General features: G+C 47.4%; 2 protein-coding genes across 2 annotated transcripts in view; one reads left to right on the forward strand and one right to left on the reverse strand.

Moving 5' to 3' along the window:
* Window positions 1-267: 267 nt before the first annotated feature.
* six4a (SIX homeobox 4a) lies at window positions 268-7,867 on the reverse strand. Its single transcript, XM_018727602.2, has 3 exons — window positions 6,985-7,867; window positions 2,940-3,568; window positions 268-1,563 (listed from the first exon to the last, which is right to left on the reverse strand). The coding sequence occupies exons 1-3, from the start codon at window positions 7,719-7,721 to the stop codon at window positions 959-961; spliced, it is 1,971 nt and encodes a 656-aa protein (XP_018583118.2). The 5' UTR covers window positions 7,722-7,867; the 3' UTR covers window positions 268-958.
* A 1,106-nt stretch (window positions 7,868-8,973) lies between these two features.
* Window positions 8,974-21,052, forward strand: part of mnat1 (MNAT1 component of CDK activating kinase) — a 28,373-nt gene continuing 16,294 nt past the window's right edge. The window contains exons 1-6 of the mRNA XM_018727608.2: window positions 8,974-9,142; window positions 14,893-15,045; window positions 15,868-15,941; window positions 16,172-16,275; window positions 16,493-16,633; window positions 17,477-17,605. Coding sequence (XP_018583124.1) covers window positions 9,054-9,142; window positions 14,893-15,045; window positions 15,868-15,941; window positions 16,172-16,275; window positions 16,493-16,633; window positions 17,477-17,605 — 690 coding nt within the window. The 5' untranslated portion in view covers window positions 8,974-9,053. The remainder of the gene's footprint in view (window positions 9,143-14,892; window positions 15,046-15,867; window positions 15,942-16,171; window positions 16,276-16,492; window positions 16,634-17,476; window positions 17,606-21,052) is intronic.

Consider the following 21,052-nt stretch of genomic DNA (forward strand, 5'->3'; position numbering starts at 1 on the left):
TACGAGAAACAGGGGCGTCCAAAGTTTCAGCAGCACAGTTCAGCAAGAAGCTGATCGTAACTGACGGCAAAGTCCCCTCCTCCTGTTATAGCTGCATATTGAGCCACGTGGCAGCGGCTCACTAAGGACACAAGAACTGTTTTCTGCCAATGGGAGCGACTCGTAGTGAAGATACGTGTGGATAACAGGTTTAAAGATCAAAGCTCCCTTATTTTACATTCTGCCGCACAGGTGCAGCTGTTATAGTGCAAGTCATTGACCAAAAAAAAAAAAAAAAAAAAAAAACACAACTGTGATGCAAAAAGGCACATTCCTCTTTCTGTGAGTGCAGCAACAATGACCACAATGACAAAGGCAGCAAAGGAAGGCTGATCTCTAGTCACAGCTGGAGAGTTTAAAAGACTACATATAAGTTTAGAAAAGCTTAATAAAAGACCACATTTCATATAACTGCTACCTGCAGAGAACATCTACTAACATGATGTTTTGTGTACATTTGTGTCTGCTGCTCCGTGGTATACTGTTCCTTGGTAGGTGAGGCTGCTAAGGGACCCAGATGACAGCGGAGAGCTTTGGTCACCTGACCAAATTGCCGCCCGGCACTTACTCCTCAAAGCCAACCAATGGGCAGAGAGAAAAGTCCATGTAAAATGATTAATGCCATTATTCTGGGTCAAATTCATGCAAGTAATTTGTATTCCATAACAGTGACTTTAAAACTAAGGGAGGGACTGTTCTCTCGCGGAGAAAAGCCCAGCTGTCATTTTCAGTAGAGCGAGAGAAATCTGTGTGGTTCGAGTGCATTTTTCAGGCCCGTGAGCGGTTCTCACGCTGAAGGCATCGGCGAATAATTTAACAAGCGCAAGGAAACGAACAGCGATGTTAAAAAAAAAAAAAAAAAAATGCAAGGGTTCCACACCGCACCCTTCCATTTAAGCGGACGACAGCACGAGAGAGGTTAGAGATCGCCAATGTCCTCGTCCATCGCAACATTCTGAAGCTTGGCCAACTCCTTTTCCTCGGCCTCCATTTCGCCACACATCACTCTCACCATGTCACTTACACCAGCCTCGCTGTCTTTGTCTTCTGCGATGGACAGGAAATTGCCATTCAGGCTGTGCGTGAGCGAGTGGCTTTGTCGGGGTACCGGACTGTGATCTCTGTAGTCTGAAGGGAGCATGTGCTGGTGTGGCGAGACAGTCTGGGCTCCAGGCGGGGGGCTAACGGTGAGAGTGGCGTACCCCCCCGTTTCGGAGCTAGACGAGTTGACCGCAGAAGAGGCCGAGGCCTGGCTGCCGGGTGGGGCCTGGCTGGAGTTCAAGGGTGCGGGGGAGTAGCTGAGCTGTCCTCCCTGGTCAAGGTGCAGCTCAGATGGAAAGGAATACTGTGCCCCCTCCAGGGGCTCCTGCTTGATGACAGAGTGCGCGGCTGTGCCGGCCATGGAGTGAAGCACCGCGCTGGGCTGGAGCGAAGCAAGGACCACCTTGTCCTGCTGCTGCTGGAGGGAGAACGAGTCACTGCTGCCCGGAGAGCCAGATGCCCCAGAAGCCAGCGGCACGACACCTGGGGGTAATGAGACAGCACAGCTCATGTTCAAGAACCGCAGCACATTTGTAGTTTGAGGCTGTTGAATAGTTGCACCCAGCAGTTTTGCTCTCATCCTCAAAGTGGGCACCCCAGCGGTACTGACCCACTGTCCAGTAGCCTCTCAGCACGCAATGAGATCACGAGATCGTGGCAAACATTAAATTTTTAACAGATGAAAACTATAAAAGTGTTTTTTGTTCACTTGTTTAAAAATAGATTTTCCCAGCGTGTGTCTTCGGGCATCTCTGCTCTTTTCCTGGTTTCTCCCTGTATTTTTTTTCCTTTTCCTACTACACTGCATGGTATTCCGTCGTTATCCCCGACTGGACACATCAGAAATGGTAACTGCTGTGCTGTGCATGGAGCGAGGCCAGCGAGGGGTTTCTAGCAGGCTGGATTCTGATGCGTTTGTGGTGCTGGGAGGGAAGCTATATGCCATACTCTGTCCCCTCTGTCTCACAACCCCACCAATTACTGCTCACTTGACAAAACACACAGCACCGCTGGAAGGAAATTAGCATTGTTTCAGTGACTCATTTGGATCAAGAACCTAAACTTCAAAAAGCCCCCCCCCCCCCCCCCGCTTTAGATTTATTAAAAAGCAGAAAAGTGTTTTGACTGAAAAAATATAAGTCTGTTTTTATTGGACTGCTCAGCACAAGTGCTTTTCTCTTAAAAAATATAACAATGAGGAGTTTCTGGGTTTATGCTGCTCGTAAATCATATATTAAAAGAATGACAAATAAGTTAAAGCCTCACACAGAGGTTGAGTTATGGCACAGCGCTGCCATTACAGACGCTTCTAGAAAAGATTAACACGCCGAGCCTTTTAGTCCAGATCTCAGAGTAGTAGACGACTGGTATTTGGCCTCACCCACCTGACACCTAAAATCACTGCACAGCTACACTAAATAGAACCCCCTCTCTCTACTGACCTCACATACTGTACACCGTTATGAGACATGGGGGTAGGAGAAATGGCTCCATAAAATATTCAGTCTTGATCCATTACATGTAATGCAGCAATTAGTGCTGCCTCGAACGGCCAGTTGAATCCCTTTGCTGCTAGTGGGCCGGTATAATCAAGACATTGCCCCGCTGCCTGCTCAGATGCCTGACGAAATTACTCAATGAAGGACAAGAGCTAAGCCGCAAGAGGGGACTCCTTTAAATGCTTTGGTTACAAATAGGCAGCTAAACAAAGAATGATCTTAAGAGAGGAGTGGTCTCATCTTTCTCCAGCGGCTTTTCCCCCTGGCAGCTAATTAACTACAGTGGGAGTCTGTAATGGCAGTGCTGTGCCCTCACTCACCCCCTGCATGATGCTTTTATTTATTCATCAGGCAACGTACCTTGAGAGGGCCCTATGGAGGCCGGAGGCAACTGTAGTGGTGGGAGGCCAACGTTGTTGCCATCAGCGTTGGGCATGTGGAGTAGGCTGTAGCTCCCAAGTGGAAGGTGTCCAGAAGAGGCAGACAGGCTGAGCACAGAGGAGATGCCGTTTTGCTGGGCCACTGTCTGGACCCCCTCCAGCTTCACCTCTGAGCCGTTTGTGCAGCTGGAGAACGAGTAGGCTTGAGGGAAGCTCGCAGCCAGCCCAGTGAGACTCTTGTCTTGGGCAGGGTGTGGCGATACCTCCCCGTTGGAGGAGGGCCGCAGGGGGCTGAAGGCTAGAGCCTGGGCACCAAGGTTGAGGCCATTGAAGAGGATGTTGCCAGGGGCCTGGATGTAGGAACTGCCATTGTGGAAAACAGTGGCGGGACTCGTTGTCACCAGGTTCCCATTGAAGACCACGCTGCTGCTGGAGGACATCTTGACATCCCCGATCTGCTGGATCACCAGGCTGCTATCCAAGCAGGTCCCCATGGGAACAGCACCTAGGGATGTCACCCCATCGGGGGAGTTGGAGATTGGGCGAGGAGAGAGGTCATCTTGACCCTTGCTGGATTCATCCTCCGTGCTATGGTTGCCATCGGATTCACTGGAAAGCGCAAAGGAGAGAATGAGAGGTAGACAAAAAAAAGGGTTACACCCGTTCACCTGTGCCAGTCATCTGAGTTAAACAAAAATTTATATATAAGCATAAAAAGGAGGGTTTGTGTCCCACAGATTGTTAGAGCATGCCTTAATACACATCCCAAAATTAGTTTTTTTTTTTTTTGGAAGAAAATGGAGAACTGCTGAACAACAGCATCACTGCAACCTGGAGATTTGGATCCAGACTCAAAGCACAGGTCCATCAAGGGGTGTGTATGTGGGTGTGGGTGTATATATATATTCTACTATATTCCTCTCTATTTTCTAGAGGTCAAGCGTTGCTGTGTCCACAGTGCAGGTTCTGTGATCTGTTGTCTGCTGCTAACAGTTGGTTACATTTCAAACACACCGAACTGAAATATGCACCGAATTCCTTTTTTGTGCGAGTACGTATTTCTAATTTTGTATATTTACCGTTGTTTTCGTTCACAGAAATGCTTTACTTGCCATTAATTGATGTTTTTAGTAGCGGTTTCATTTGGTTTTCAAGCAAAGGAATTTGTTATTTTCTGTATCTAAAAATGCAAGATTTCAAGACAATAAAATAAATCAGTTCTGAATTTAGAAAGAACTAATTTGCAGCAGTTTTAAGCCTCACTTTATGGGCGCAAAATAAACATCTGATGGCAGTTTCCCTACAGTCATAAACATACATAACTGTGTCCCAGTATATCTTGGCGATATTTATACCAAAGGCTGAAATGACAACAGGGTTTACACAATAGTTGTATTAAATTTCCATCCAGTCTTGGAGTGAAAGGGAGCAGGGTGGACTGCTTTCCTCATCTGGCACTAAAGCAGCCACACTGAGACACAAACAACATCAGGAACTGGCTAAATGAAATACATAAGCACGGGCAATGCATTTCAAGAGAACTGTGGGGAAAAACAAGTCCAACTGCCTTTTGCATACCAGAGCTGTGGCCTTCGAGACTAACACACACACACACACACACACACACACACACACACACACACTGATTGAAGCTGCTTGTCCCGAGCGGGGTCACTGTGAGCCGGAGCCTAACCCAATAACACAGGGCGCCTGGCTGGAGGGGGAGGAGACACACCCAGGATGGGACGCCAGTCCATTGCAAGACACCCCAAGCAGGACTCGAACCCCAGACCCACCAGAGAGCAGGACCCGGTCCAACCCACTGTGCCACCACCATATCCCCCTCTAATACATACATGAAGAGCGAATTTTTAAAGTGCTCATTTTTTCTTCCTTTTTTTTTTTACCAGTATGGGGAAAAGGTCCCTTTGACCTGCCTTCTCATAAATCAGGGACATGTGTTTAGAAAGCCGGTGACACAGGCGTTTGGTGATCAAATGGCTCCTCCGAAAACACTTGGCGCTGCGGGGGGTGGAGAAAACTGTGTGCCGAAGGAGTTTACCCCATCCTTTACCCCATGCGGAGTGCACTAGATTAGAACTCTCTATCTCTCTATCTGTGAGAGTTGAAGTCCCCCCAGACACAGCGACCCAGGCAGCGCCATTTGGCACAGCAAACACACACGCAAAACAGGCAAAACGACACCACGTGTGTATGTCACAAATGGCCCCAGGAGGAGCTCGGCTCCCAATTCTTCAGAAATTCCAGAAAAGACTTATTTATTTTACACGTGATTATCTTAGGAAAACACGCAACATATCCTATGATAATCTGTATAATAAATGGATTGCCGTCCACGTGGTGCAAAACGGGACAAGAGTCTCTTACAACCATGATAAAAAAAAAGTTTACCTAAAAAAAAAAAAAAAAAAAAAAGTGTCGCAGAACAATAAGAATTGGTTCTTTAAGGGTGGCTGGTCTTATAACAGGAAAGATATAAATTACAGAAGGCTCGTTTACGCCTCTCTGGAGGTGTTCACTGAGCGAACCTGTGATGCCGAGGAAAACCGAGGCGACCCGAACACACTGACACCCACCGACACCCACTGACACCGGGGGGCTCCCAGGGGCGCACAGCTCCCGCGAGGAGTCCGGACTTCTCTCTCTCTCCCCTTGTCTGCTGTTGTTTTTAAACCCCGAGCGCAGTTAAGGCTTTCAAAGTCAAACACGGAAACATTTCTCTAAGATTCCTCCCCCCCCTCCTTTTATACGAAAGTCTGGAATATAAAAACGTCCTTCAAGCCAAAATGCCTTTGAGCAGTTTATGACATCAGCTCGGGGAAGGGGGGGGGGGAACCAGCCCGTTGAGGAGGTCACCTCCACCCCCACCTCATCCCCGTCCCATCCCCACCCCGCCCCCACTTCCACCAGGTGCGCGCGAGCGCTCTCAAACCGGTCCGCTCCGCTCCGCAGGGGGTGAGCAAATCTTTTAATGAAGCACCAGCGTTTGGGGTTGGGGTTGGGGTTGGGGGGGCGGTCTGGTTTTCCGATCCCTCCCAGTTAAGAGGAAAAGTAAATAGCCCGAGTGATTTATGTGGCGAGCCAGAGCAGGGGATTCAATGGGGTTTAAACACACTCACAGAGTAAACAAAGTAAACAGACAGAGGCCGAGAACAATAAGCAACTGGAATGATAATGAGGACGATTAGCGCAGTTACACATCACTGTGCGCCTTTTCACCTCCTCCATCAAATGTTGCTTATTATAAACTACAAATTCGATACATGTAAATTACATTTACCAAGTTCTATTATTTTTGCTTTAATAAATATTACATCGCATTTAAATTTATTTTAAGTGGTGCGGGATTTTACGCCGCATTTCATATTTCTTCGAAAAAATATTTCGTGAATCTTTGCTGTGTTTCCTATTGTATTATTATCGTTGGCATAATTTTATTATAGTCTCACACTGGTATAGTTTTGTCCGCGAAGTTCGCTTTTAAGTTTAAAGATGAAAACCGGCCTGAACGGGCTCAGAATCATATTTCAAAACATCAGCAACGCGGAGCCGCCGCTCTCTTCCCCCTGGGATTTACTTCTGTCACTGACCGGCGCTGTCAAATCACAAAACGGTCATACACTGAAGATGTTACACGCGGCATTTCACATTTTGCACATTTTTATTGAGTCTACCGGCATAATTGCAAGACTGGATATACTGAACTCCAGGAGAAATTCAGACAGTTCCGACATCATCATGCAAAACCCCACAGATCCTTCAATCAAGAGTAATTCATTTAATATTTTATTTAGAATACCGGGAATGCTTTGGTATTATAATAATAATAATAATAATAATAATAATAATAATAATAATAAAAATTTCTTCGTATTATTATTATTATTATTGATAATATTTTTTTGTTTTTGCATTGGCAGCCCCCTGTAACACACAAGAAGAAGCACACAAAAAAAAAAAAAAAAAAAAGAAGCAAAAGAAGCCATCCGACACCGGCCTCTCACCTCTTGGACTGCGCTTCGGACGGGTTCCTGTCCCTCTGTCTCCTGTTCTTGAACCAGTTGCTCACCTGAGTCAAGGAGAGCCCCGTGATTTTTGCCAGGTTCCTCTTCTCGGCAGGTGACGGGTACCTGTTCTGCTTGTACAAATCCTTGAGCGCGTTGCGGGAGCGCTCCTTGAAGCAGTACACCGTCTCCTCTCCGTCCCAGATGGTGCGGGGCAGCGGGTACTTCCTCCGCAGGCGGTACTTGTCCACGGCACCCAGGGGTCTCCCCCGCGCCTTCTCCGCCTCCTTGTAGCGCGCCTTGTACCACAGGTCCTGTAGCGACGAGTGGTTGGACGGGCTGAAGCTGTGGTTCTCCAAGATGCTGTAGAGCTCCTGGTAGCGCGCCTGGTGGAAAGCCACGAGCGCCTGCGCTTTCAGGATGCTCTCGTTGCCACGTAGCAGGTCACTCTGCGGCAAGGACCACAGAAACCTGGCCAGGCGGTCCACGTTGCCCCCCTGCTGCAGAGCCTCGCACACGCACGCCACTTGCTCGGGGGAGAAGGCCAGCGTGGAGGAGGCGCTCACGAGAAGTTCCCCGTGCACGGCGTCCGCGGCCGGAGTCGCGTGCTCCATAGACAGCCCCGGCGCGTCCAGGGCGAGCAGCTTAATGCTCTCCGTGTCCCGCTTCTCCGACGACGCGAGGCTTTCCTTCTTAATTTCATTTGTAATTATGACCTCGTTTGAGGAAGAAGACATTTTTTTTTTTTTTTTTTTATCCCAGCGCTTCCTGGTCAGTCACTCCTCCTGCTCTCGGCGGTCTTCAGCCGATCAGGTTTCCTTTCGCCATGCAAACGCGATCGGATGTCTGGCGACAGCTGTAAATGGATAGGTCTTTCTTCTGCCCCGGTTCCAGCGTGAAACTGTAGCAGGAAGGGGGGGGCGATCGGGTCTGCTCACGGGAGATGGGTCCTATTGGCCGCGCGGAGCTCCGAGGGGGGAGGAGCGAGGGCGCTGCGCGAGCCGCCGCTTTCCTCGAGGCTGTCAGTCAAAGGTGCCGCACAGCGACTCACCTGCGCAAGGTGAACCCCCCCCCACCCAACCCCCTCCTCCGCGGCCGCCAACCCCGGGCTTTCGCACACGGGTTACAGCGCGGAGAAACAGACCGCGAAAAGCCACGGAAAGTTTCCTCGAAAAGTTAGAAATACAGTAGTGAAACAATGGTGCGTCAGATAAAAGCAGAGTCTAAGATAATATGTATTGTGTCGTTTGTTATTGATACCGCTGTCAATACTGACGCCGGCAGTACGGCCTAGAGATTTTATGATGCTTATATTGTAAAAATGAGACAAATTTTTCTTTATGCGCTTGACCGTTTAGATAAAAAACTCCAAAATGTTATCGACGCTACCAGGAGCTATGCTCTATACATGAAATTGGGATGGCACATTGCTTTCCCCCCCTCAGACCCACCTTGTCACTCTATACAGATGATGACAGAATACTGATGTATGCGACAGACTGATTGTGTACACAACAACAACAGACGCTTTTTAATCTTTCTATTTCGAGTTTTCATTGCCCCTTTTTCTTAAAATATGCGACCGCACTATTTTTTCAGAGGGCAAAACTACGAAATTCGTAGCTCGACATTAAGCTATTATCATACGGTAGCTTTTTTTTCCATTAAGTGTGCAACTTAAGCTTAAGTACAGTAAAGCAAATGTGATCGTGATATTAGCTTGTGAATGGATTTCAGTTACCAAAATGGGCCAGTTCAAATAACTCTTAGCACATTGTGATGATTGTGTGGGTGCTTTTTTCCATTTTCCGCCTCAGTGAAGTAACCGGATTTTGTTTACAAATAAACAATAAAAGGTACAAAAGGACGTTTACAAATGTGTTTCGCTTGGAGTTCTCCGGCGCGAGAGCAGCGGAACGAAAAACCGGAACCACTGGTTGCGAGCCGTTGTTGCAGCCCGGTACTTATACACCGTGAAGCCACCCGTCGCTTCCGGTTGGCGGTTTGTTTGGAACCGCTGCTTCGTACATACGTTGCATCGAAAAGTAATTCGCACGGTTGCTGCAAGTATGGACGACCAGAGCTGTCCGCGCTGTAAGACGACGAAATACAGGAACCCGTCTCTAAAACTGATGGTGAACGTGTGCGGACACACGCTGTAAGTGCCTCCAACCCCATACCCGACGTCGATGCGTGTGTGTGTGTGGGTTTAAGTCCTGTCGTTGAGTGGCCGTCGCTGGTCGGTCGAAATGAAATGTGCAGCAGCAGTGGAAACATGATTATTAAGAGAGATGAATCGGTATGGCAGAGCGGTACCTCCTCCAGGAGGTCTGGAGGTGTGGAATCCGCAACGCGCCGGGGTTTACATTACACACCGTCTCAAATGACAGGTGTCGGGGGGGGGGGGAAATGCATACAGGTAAAATATTAGCCTGACAGGACACAGGTTGCATTCCGTTAACTCGTTCTCCACTCGAGTGGAAAGAGGTTACTCGGGTTAGAAGTTTCTTTAATGCTGTAAAACAGTTCCCTAGACGAGGTGGCGCAGTGTTGACAAGCCTAAATGCCCAATATTTTGTGTTTCTGCAGTACCATTCTAGTTGGTTTCGGTCCCCAACAGTGACTGAGCAGTTGTTACCCCACTAGTATCAACTCAGTGGCGTTTGATTTGACTTGTCAGTCTGGTTCCAGTTTGACATGAGGGTCAAGCCTGTCTGCCATTGGTCTGCTTCTGCTTTCCATTAAAAGCCCCTAAACTATTCAGGATGAGCCTCCAGGGGTGAAAAATGCATCTCGGTTCTCACTAAAGTGTCATAATGAGTGTGCTTAGTATTTGCTGCCATTTGCGACTCCTGAACTCTGTATATTTGTAGCCTTACAGTCTAACTTTGTGGGGGGGAGCTGGTGACACTTTGCTCGGGCTGTTGCAGCCTTGCAAGTGGAAACATCCTGTTTTTGAATCCCGGCTCCTCCTGTAATAGCCTTGAGCAAGGTTTTTGCCCTGAATTGATACGGTAAATTATCCGGCTGTATGCACAGGAAGGGAGGCATGGTGGTGCAGCGGGTTTGGCCGGGTCCTGCTCTCTGGCGGATATTAAAGATTTACCTGTCTATACACACACACTATCTGAAACTGCCTATCCCGAGCAGGGTTGTGGCATGCTGGAGCCTAACCCAGCAACACAGGGTGTAAGGCTGGAGGGAGAGGGGACACACCCAGGATGGGACGCCAGTCCATCATAAGGCACCCCAAGCAGGACTCGAACCCAAGATCTTGGACGAAGGTGTCAGATGAATAAATGAAATTGTAATAGGTGTCTTCTTGACTTGTTGTCTCGTTGCTTCGTTGATTCCTCCGCCTGCTGCTCCGTTTGCCTTTTTAGTCTCTTTAGCTGCGCCTTTCTGTTAGGATATTCGTCTTTCTGTCATTTTCACGTACCTGCTGGATTGCCTGCCTGCCTTTGTGTCCCTGGGCAGGGCTCTGTCTCTTTGCCCTGTGAAGCTGTTCCAGTCCAGAGTGGCATGCAGAATGGCTGACATCTAAAATTAAACCCGCAGCATATTCAGTGTCACATCACCGGGGACACTGCCGTTTATGACCTGTGCACAATGACGCACTCGTTTGTCCTTTTGCATTTGGCCCCCATTGGCAAGTCCACAGTTGACGTCCACTGGCACAGTCTCCAAGGGGCCAGGTAGCATTCTGTGCCTCGAGCGGGTCTGCGGACATGGACTATTGCTTTACCATGGTGGCCTCAGGGGAGCCTTGCTCAGTCTTACGGCTTTTTTTCTTGATTTTTCCTCATCTGTCCTGTCTTCTTGTTTCTCACTTGTCTGTTTTGTATTCTCGAGCATGAATATTACAAAGTGGATGAGAATGAAGTTATTTGTGTTTTTATTTTTTATTTAAATGAATTGCATGTCTTCTTGCTGGGTAAAACTTGCCAGCTGTACTTCTGAGCTCTTCGAGACCTTGCCCAGTTTACCAGGATCTTTGTTATGAACTCGGCAAAATCCTCTCAGATGAAGACTAGTGTAAAATGTGGGTATTTCACAGTGCTGCTCCAGGTGAATAGAAAACCGTGCAAAGGAATAAACATTCTACATTCATACGTGCGATGTATCCCTTTTTACGTGAATTTCCAAAGCTTGTTTTCAAACCTTCCAGGTAGTCCTTGAATGTTACACACAAGAAACACCCCTCATGTGTCCAGATTTTTGAGCATTATGCCTCTTTGGGGACCACTCAGCAAATCTTGAGTTTTATATACAGGATGCTTCAGATAGGGTGCTGAAGGAGAAGGTGACCTTGTGCATATGAATGCACGTGCACAGAAAAGCTCTTTGTGTCGTAGAGTGTGTTTGTGTTTATGTTTACACAGTTCTCATTGATCTGTGTTTGTGTGTGTTTGGAGTGATTATAACTATTTGTGTATTACGTGAGTTTGTGGCAGTGTGTTTCTGTATTTATTCTTTAATTGAGATGATCTGGCCTCAGGGGTTTGTGTGTAAGGCAGAAGGAGAGAGATTAGTGTATTTTTGGTATTCTGTGTGTGTGTGTGCGCGTGCGTGCACTTGCGGGCGTGGAGAGTGGCCTGCAGGGGTTCCTGTGTGCTGAGTTTGGCCCCGCTGCCTTTGTCACCTTGCTGACAGCTGCAGATGGTCAGATTAGAACTGGCCTACAGGTGATGGAGAGCAGGCCACTCCTAGAGATAAGCTGCTCACCTGTGGGAGCAGTAGGGCTGCCTGGGGGAGGTGCTTAGTTTAGGATAGTCACCACTGTTAGGGGGAGCTGGCACAAACATGATGCCCCCCAATAACCTTTTTCGGGGGGGTTTGATCTGCGTGGCTGTTGGGACAGGTGGGTGGTGACACAGCATCTCCATGCATAGAGAATGCGGTTTGAAGAGTGTGACCACAATTGATGCGTTAGTACGTCGCACTTGTCGCGTGACTACTGAATCACTCTGAGGTGTGTGTGTGTGTGTGTGTGTGTGTGTGTGTGTGTGTTGTGTGTACTGCCCTAGATCAGTGAGTAGTTGGAGAGTCTTTGTACATTTTCATTTCTGAACAAGTCAGGTCTGTGTTGATTTTTGTTTGAATTTTGCCTATACCCACCCCCCATTTTGGAGTCCCAAAAGGACCGGTAGAGAGGGGCCCTTCGTTTGGCTCTTGCTACCAACGTGAAAGGGCTCTTTGTGGGCTGGCCGGGACTTGCTGAGGCCTTCCATATGTCGGGGTCGCTGGAGCCTCCTGTTGCCTGGGGGGAAAGTGGAACATCTGCCCCAGCAGAGCTGCGCTGTGCATCCCCATTGCCTTCAGCTGGTTCCTGGGTGGGATACGCTCCCTCAAGTACCTAGCAGAACTGGGCTGGCCTCTCCCGGATCACCATTATGTATGTAAACAGTTAAAATCCACATCGCAGCAGTTCACGCCATCATTGGTTTGCTCAGCCCGCTCTGACTTGTGCTGATGTGGCATTGAGGTAATACATTGCAGTTTGTGTCCCCTTGGTTTTATCTTAATTGACTTCACTTTGACTATGAAGTTTTCCACAGTAATTCAACTATTATAATTTGAGTCCATTGATGGAACGAAACACTTGAAAAGCACCATTTTAAGTGAGCTTGCAATGGAACATTCCACATCAGACTTGTGGGTGTGATGGACACATCACATGATAAGTGTCAGGATGGTGGGGATGTATCCTCTGCTTTTAGAACCATTCAAGAAAAGGACATTTGTGAAAAAAGGTGGGCAGCATGGTAGCACAGCGAGTAGCGCTGGTGTCTCACGGCGCCTATGTGGTGTGAGAGGACGTGGGTTCACTCCCCAATCTGTCCGTGCAGGTTTGCATGTTGTCTCCGTGGGATTCCTCCGGGTGCTCTGGTTTCTTCCCACAGTTAAAGGACCTGCTGTTCTTTTACATTGGTGATTCTAAAAGTTGTATCTTGCAGTGTAAGTTACCTTGAGTGAATACTGTGTGTGCACACTCATAACACTACATGGTGCTCATAGGAAGTTACTTTGGAGAAGAGCATCTTCTAAATGAATAAACAAATGTATTAGGGGAGTAAAATGAGCAAATGTTGACCCTCCCCTGTTAAAAACAGAAAACTCCAGCACCACTCAGTTGAAGCTTTTCTCTTAAGGGAGATTGATGTGGTTTGCCTTGTCCTTAAGCTTTGTAGTCAGGTTGAGAGTGATTGATGTTCATTGCAAAGGTGTGTAGGGTTGCTATGGGAACAGCTGTCTGTTTGATGCTGGGCTTGCTGCGCTCTGAACAGCTCAAGCTGGTGTCGTCCTCTTTTTTGGCATTAGCAAGGGAACAGTAATTGACGCACGCATTGTTCCAGCTGTCCGTCCGTCAGCCTGGGCCTCCGCCCCGCTAATAGCAGCCGTAGCACGTTAAGCCCAGTTATCTGCCTGGAGGACCATCCCTCCTCATACCCCAGGAATTTCTGTCTTGTTGACACCCTGACCAGCTCATGGCACATAGGGAACTGACCTTTCTGACCCCCCTGCATAATGCTCCTGTACATGGGCAAAACAAGTGGGATAGTGACGACAGTCATTGAGATCTAAATTTGTTTCCCTAAAGTATGTGTCTTGTCTGGTTCTGACTAACACCAGCTTGTTTATTCTGAAAACTGCGGTTTTTCTCTTTTACCCAAAGCTGTTGTTAATTGTTGTAGAAATAAACTCTCACAAAGGTTTGTTTGTCCTAATTGACACCGTGCTCTTTCATGTTCTGAAAATTGTATTGGAGCTGATTTATGACTTGGTAATGTAAAACACTTCCAAAGGGCTTCTCAAGGTTGTTCTTTGCAAGAACTGCAAAAAAAGGGAAAAGCGAACAGTTGTGTCGAAAGGATAAAAAGTCACATTGTTCTTCCTTGCTTCTGGCTCTGAGTTTGGGTACTGGGACTTGGTACTTTTTCTGACAGTTTGCTGTCAGTGGTTTTGGAAACAAGCACAGTATGTTTCAGAAAACAAGTTCTGTGGTATGGCTTGCAGCCCCTGACATGGGGCAGGAAACACAGCCCATCTACAAAGTTCCTGAACACACTTCAGAAACAAACTTCTCCAATTTTCTTCCCAAAATTCCCCTTTTGCCTGAAAAAATTGTAAAAGTAGAGCAGCAAGTTTGTGCAGCAGGTAGTGCTGGTGCCTCAAAGTTCCTGAGATTAGGGTTTGGATCTGGGTTTGAATCCAGCTCAGACCATATGGGGTTTGCATTTTCTCCCCGTTTGCATGGGTTTCTTCCCACAGTCCAAAGATATATTTTAGATGAATATGTGACTCTAAATTGTCCTGTGTGTGTGTGTGTGTGTGTGTGTGTGTGTGTGTGTGTGTGTGTGTGTGTGTGTGTGTGTCTCATTGGCCTGTACTGTACTGACATTCCATCCAAGGTGTACCCTGGATTGGATTGCCGTAACCCTGCACTGGACAGGTGGATATTACATTTATTACATTTATTCATTTTGCAGATGCTTTTCTCCAAAGCGATTTACATCTCAGCAAAAATACAATTTGTGCGTTACATTAAGAGAGAGACATGGCTGCAGACATGTGATTAAATAAACCTAGTTGTTACTTTACACTTGATGCACCGATGTTCATCGTTCGAGTAGGTGCATAAAACACAGGAGAGATGATTTGATGTTGAATGGTGGAAGTAGAGAGTAATTATCCAGTCCTGAGCAAAGTGAAGTCCCACAGAGAACTGCGACTAAACATCATGTCACGTGTTCAGTGCTGTAGCAGGCAGCACAGTCCTTTCACTGTACAAGCAGGTATTGAAGGAGGTATATGTTTGTGGGAATGACTGGGTGCTGGTGTGTGATTGTGTGTATTAAACTTGAGCGAGAGCTCCAGGTAAAAACAGGTGTGCCCTCTTGCCCCCAGGTGCGAGAGCTGCGTGGAGATGCTGTTCGTACGCGGTTCAGGGAACTGCGTGCAGTGCGACACACCGCTCAGGAAGAGCAACTTCCGCGTGCAGCTGTTTGAGGACCCAGCTGTGGACAAGGAGGTTGAGATCCGCAAGAAGGTGCTGAAGATGTGAGTGGGGTCGTGGGCTGGGTGGGGCTGAGTAGGGCTAAGTGGAGCTGCGTCCCTCCCTTCTGTTAAGCTGCCTTTGTCTCAGTAATGAAGGTGTTTATTTTGTAGACAATCCCCCACCACGAAGGGCTGCAAAGAGCCCCACAGACTGTAAACAGCCGCGATGGGCATTTCCCAGCCAGACTAAACCCCGCCTTCATTGTCTGCTTCCGAGAAGAACAATGCCATACACGGACAGCATGTCCAATAGTGGTTTATTTACCTCCATCATCTTGGCATTGATATGTTGTATGCATTAATCTAAAGACATTTAAAGTTACCTAAATTTAGATGTATGGTAAATACTCATCACCTCTCCGTCCAGTTTCTTTCTTGGTGGCAAGATCTGGATGTATGGGCAGTTTTGGGTAATGTTGGTTTTATTCATTCATTCATTCATTCATTAAAAAAAACCCACTGGAGCAGCTGTTCTAGTTTGTGTTGTTTTCTTTTCTGCGTTTACAATTGTTTGGTTTTTGTATGTTTGTGTGGGTGTGTTTGTGTGTGCTGCAGTCGCAACCGGTTTCCACCCTGTCTTTGTGGTGTGGCAGAATTTAGTCGCCTTTAATCATATAGAACACCCCACTTTACTTCCATTGTGTTCACTTAGTTCGTGGAGGAATGATGGTTGGAAATCACTTTCAGGGAAAGTGGATGGGCCTCGTCAGTCGCTCCAATTAAATTATAGGCTGGCTGTGAAAGGCCGTGTAGAGGCTATGAGATAGTCAACCCTGAGTCGGCTGTATGCTGACCCATATTTATAACGCTTGTTCTCCTGTGCAGATACAACAAAAGAGAGACAGACTTCCCCAACTTGCGGCAGTACAATGACTACTTAGAGCAGGTGGAGGAAATAGGTGAGCTGCTGTAGCTGCTGACTTTCCTGTGATGTTCTGTGTGACAGTAGCTTGCAGAACTTTATTTAGGCTTTCACTTGATCATAAAGAATTGCCAGATATTTGCTGGGAAAAAAAAAATAAAAATTTTTACCTGTTACCTGGCATTTAAAAAAAAAAAAAAAGTCATTTTAAATGGCATTAAGGCAAAGGTCATATCCTTTGTGTCTGTGGTGTGTGTGGTTGTGCAGTCTTTAATCTGACAAACAACATAGACGTGGAGAACACCAAGCGGCTCATGGAGCACTACCAGAGGGAGAACAGAGATATCATTCAGAGGAACAAGGCCAAGCTGGTGAGTGCCTGTCTCAATGCCCTCTGGGTCCTCGTCCTCGGCTGACCCCCCTGCAGTTCCTGATGTTCGTGTTTCAGTTTGAAATGGGAGCCCAGCTCCTGTTCACATGTAAGAACCTCAATACACAGACATACCAGGCTGATGGCACATGCAAAGGGTGTTTGGGGTGCTGGTGGTGAAATGAGCAGATCTCCCTAATCCCCCACCTGTTTTCCAGACGCGGGAACAGGAGGAGCTGGAGGAGCTGCTGATGCTGGAGCAAAAGGAGACTGAGCAGCGGAGGCTGGATACACTGCAGGAGGAGCAAAGACAGCTGCTGGCAAAGAAGAAGAAGAAGCAGGCCCTTCTAGATGAGCTGGTGAGACACGCTTCCTGCTCTGCATCTATTAATGGCTTCCAGTTTGTAATTTACTTTAAATGAGAGCATCAGCAAATGAATAATTCATGTCTACCAAGTGGAGATGAGGAACACGGTCAAAGTCTCGAACACAGTGTCATGCCACTCTTTGACTTCCATGGTCTTTGTGTTCTCAGGTAGCATGACGCTACTGTCCTTCGAGTCAGTTGTGGTACTTTACATAAGTGCTGTGCCCAGCTGTTTGTTCTAGTGAAACAGGTGCAGGTCCATATTTGGTGTATAGTCCATGTGTAGTACTGAGGGAGCTCCCTTACAACAAATTCACAGCTCACATTTCATACATGTGTATGGCATTGATCTGTATGTTGGAGCTACTCTATGTCCATGCACACATCTCCCATCAACATATCCCAAGTTTACTATGACACTGTACTTGGTACTAGAAAAAGAGACTAAGATGCTGTCCTTCCACAATGAATGAGGGGGATGTGTATAACGTCCTGCACAGCCCTCTGTTTACTAATCCCAGGGATGTCCATTGAGAGTGACTGGAACCAAGCCAGTGTCCTTGCTGAGAGCTGGAGGTTCTCCAAAATGAAACAGACATCCCATCTTGGTCTGTAGTTCTGCGACAGCATGTACAATGTTGGTTCTAAAACACTGTTAAAAACCCTCTTAGACCCTGCGCACTGATGCGAGTGTTTCACTGTAGTTTATTGGTATGTGCTGATTTGTGGTTGGGAAATAGAGGGCAGCCATAGGAGAAATCGCAGTTAATTGAGCCCTCAGTAACACTGCAGTGTTTGTGCTGCTTCTGTTGACCTCTTCCTCCTGTCACTGTAGGAGAGTTCACGGCTACCTGCCATGTTGCTCCTGGCTCAGCACAAGGACCGGGCCGCTCAGCTGGAGACTCAGATCGAAATACAACGGCAGGTCGTCAAGCCCACCATCTTTTCCACGGGGATTCCGATGGTGAGTAGAGGTTGGTAGGTAGAAGGGTGGGTTGCTGACAGCATCAGGCTCGTTGGTGGTGTGATGCTGCAACATCCCAGGGGCTTCATTTTCACTGTTTCTGTACATACTCTCTGCCATATCCTATTTTATTTACTTGATGTGCATAAATTTCTTATTTTTAACTGCACTTGTTCATTTGCACAATTCTACTATTTGCACTTCTGGTAGATGCTAAACTGCATTTTGTTGCTGTGTACTTGTATTATGCAATGACAATAAAGTTGGTTGTATCCATCCATCCATCCCAGGGGCTTCATTTTCACTGCTTGTCTGTGTTGTGACGCTGGAGTCCATTGGTGTGTGCTAATATGGCTGCCACATGTGGATGACCTCCATCCTGAAATGCTGTATGTGTACTGTGGGACAGAGGCTGCGTCAGCATGGGAGCCACCGAGTTCACATTCCGCTGTCCTCCACTACCTTTGTCTGGCAGCAAGTCTCATTTCCTCCTCCATGATTTACTCATTCTTACCAGATCAGATAGGCCTCTTGGCCCTCCCCTTGGTGAGAAAGGTGTGTAAATGTTTCACAGAGAAGTGAAGCATAAGGAAAATCCGAGCTCAACCCTCATATGCCACAACTAGGAGGCAAAATAAGGACATCCGGGAAAGGTAATAGATGTGTGCAAAGCAAACGCATCTGAGAGGAGAGGTATGGAGGCCTTTGGAGCAGGGAACATAGTGTACGTGTGTCCACAGGCTTGTCTCATTTCATCTGAAGAAATCAAGGTATTAGCTTTCCTTTTTTAAATTGGGTCAATAGGACAGCACATTCAGAAAACATTTTATGTAATTTCCCTGAAATTACTGTAGTTTTAGTGTAGAGTTGGAGTGATTTAGTTAAGCAGAACACATGTTACATAGATTTTAATCTTTGCATCAACCAAGTGTATAGTTTTACAAACCACTGTGCTGCTTTGGAAAGAGCAAAGGGCTGTAACCCCTTGCTTTGCCACAGAACCTGTAATCTTGGGGGTTCTCCATACACCCACTCCCACTTTGTCTGTGGAAAGCTTGTGCTTCTGTTCGCTGTCTCCAGGCGTTCATGAAACGCAGGAGCAGAGGCGAGCGCAAGCAGGTACATGCTCACCACTGATAGTCACGGGTGAGCAGTGGCACCCATCTGGAACGCTGCAAACCCCTTTCAGCACCTCTCAGATGTTCACTTAGAGAAAATACCCCCACTAAGCCATGACGAGTGGGGGAGGAGCTTGTGCACATTAAAACAGATAAATGCCAGCTCCCTGCTCCATGCCCCACGGCCTGTTGGGACGATGAATGAACACGAGCAGAATGGGCTTTGTTCCATTGAAGTGGGTGGTATGACACACTCGTACGCTAAGAGAAACGGGGAACAGGCCATGAGCAGTTCCACCTGTGTCCTTTATGGTGTCACCTGCTTGGCCCAATAGGTCCTGCAAAGGCCCAACATGATCCAGGAAAATGGGTTTCAGAAAGCTAGATCAGCCCCAGCAGTTCCTCTTGGGAAAGGTACTGTTGTTTCCTTAGCTGGAAACCACAGGGCTTCTGGAGTGTTCCACGGGGATCTGCTTTGTTTCTCAGTGCAGCTCTGCTGTCACGAGTTGATCCGTGGTAAGTGCAGTATTAGGAAACTTGCTGATGGAGAGGAACTGTCAGGGCTGTTGTCTTTGGCTCCAGGCTCTATGTATGTACATATTTGTCTTGTCTTGGTACTCGTCTGCATGGAGAGCAGACCAGCAGTGTCCTGGGTTTTCCAGTGATGCAGAGTGCTGGGGTGGAGCCGTGGTTTTGGGGAGCTGTGGCAATATGGAGTCCTGGAGCCTCAGCAGAGGGAAGGGGTGGGGTTTCATCACCCCCAAACGATGCCAGAAGCAGCAAATACTGTGCTGCTGTTTAATTTGGTTTGAGTTCAGATTGTGGTGGTTTTCAGTGGAAAAGGTTTTTTTTTGTGCCTGTAGCCTTTCTACTTCATTTGTTCATTTGTGACCTTGACACCCTTTTTAATTGATCAGTAGAATAACCAAACGTGCATCCCTTTTTTCTCGTCTACTAGGAACTTTTGAATTGCAAAGTGGTTTACATGTGTCATTTGCACATTGAAGTTGCAGCACCAGTGTATGAAACAGATCCTCAAGGTGAGCCTTCTGGATAAGCCCCCATCCCAACTTTTGCTGAGACACCTCAGGGCCATTGGGGGAGGGAGTTGGGTCATGCTGTTAGTCATGCCATGAAGGCTAAGCTGAAGTGGAGGAGGAAACAGCCATGCTACTGTTTCGGTGTTGTGAGGATGGGGTAGGTTTTCAACTTGAGTTGTCAGTTGTGGTGTGCTGTGTCACCCTGTTAGAGTATAGCTGCCCCTTCTAGAGCTTACACATTTCATGGTAAATTCCCTTTGCAGCGCTTAATCAGTTCTCTAATTTGTGTAGTTCTTGTTATAGCGACTTGTTGAACTTTGAAAAATGTATTTTTTTGTGATGAGAACAGCTGCCAGTCTTGTCGTGGATCTCCTGTGAGGTGCTGTGCCCGTCTGTTCCTCTCATGCTGCCCATCTTGCTCGATGTGTGGTCCCATTGGAGGATGCCTTTGGGCCGGGGAGGGGCTGTGGTTTGTGTCCCAGGGCAGGGAGCAGTGTGGAGGCTGGGGCTTGTCCAGGTGTGGCAGCCCTGCCCATAAGCAGGAGGTGGTGGGACAGGTCTGGTCTTGCCCATGAAGCCCAGCTTTGTGGTGCTCCAGCAGACTTAGGCTGCAGCGGTAGTAGGAGTTGGCACTGGGCTGACACTCCACATAAGATACATGTTGAGGTGCTTATTCAAGTCAGTGAAGCTGAGTCCTATGCTTGGAAATACACACACACACACACACACACACACAGACAGACAATGACTTTTGGCATTCCCATATCTGTGTATGCATGAGCCTGTACAACTATGTAATGCCAGCCCTATGTTCAGGGCATCCTTTTGTGCTGTTACTTGACAGAATATCATCAGCAATCACTGGCTCTGTGCCTATGTAGCTGTGTGTTTTTGGCCTAGCAGTTGTCTGTTGCTTCCATGCCCTGGCCAGTCTGACCTCCTAAGAATCCAGCCACCTTTCATGGGGCTTCCATCACCAAGTCAGCCCACACCCTTGCTTCTGCATGACGGTTGCTACATGGCCTAAGTGCTGGTGATGGCAGACCCGCTTTGACTGAGCTTGTATTTGACAGTCAAATATGGGCTAATTGCCAGCAGCACCATGATGTTGGTATCATCCATACTTGTACAGAACCCATGGTATTTTTTTGAGACTTAGTGAGTTAATTGATGTGTATGTGTGTCTAATCTGAGTACTTACTCGCTTACCACACAAGACCAACCAAAGTGAGCCCAGAGTGCCTGACCTTCACTTTCTGCTCTGCCTTTATGAGATTTCATGCAACACA

Source organism: Scleropages formosus, chromosome 15 (genome assembly GCF_900964775.1).
Source record: "Scleropages formosus chromosome 15, fSclFor1.1, whole genome shotgun sequence".
Classification (NCBI taxonomy): Eukaryota; Metazoa; Chordata; class Actinopteri; order Osteoglossiformes; family Osteoglossidae; genus Scleropages; species Scleropages formosus.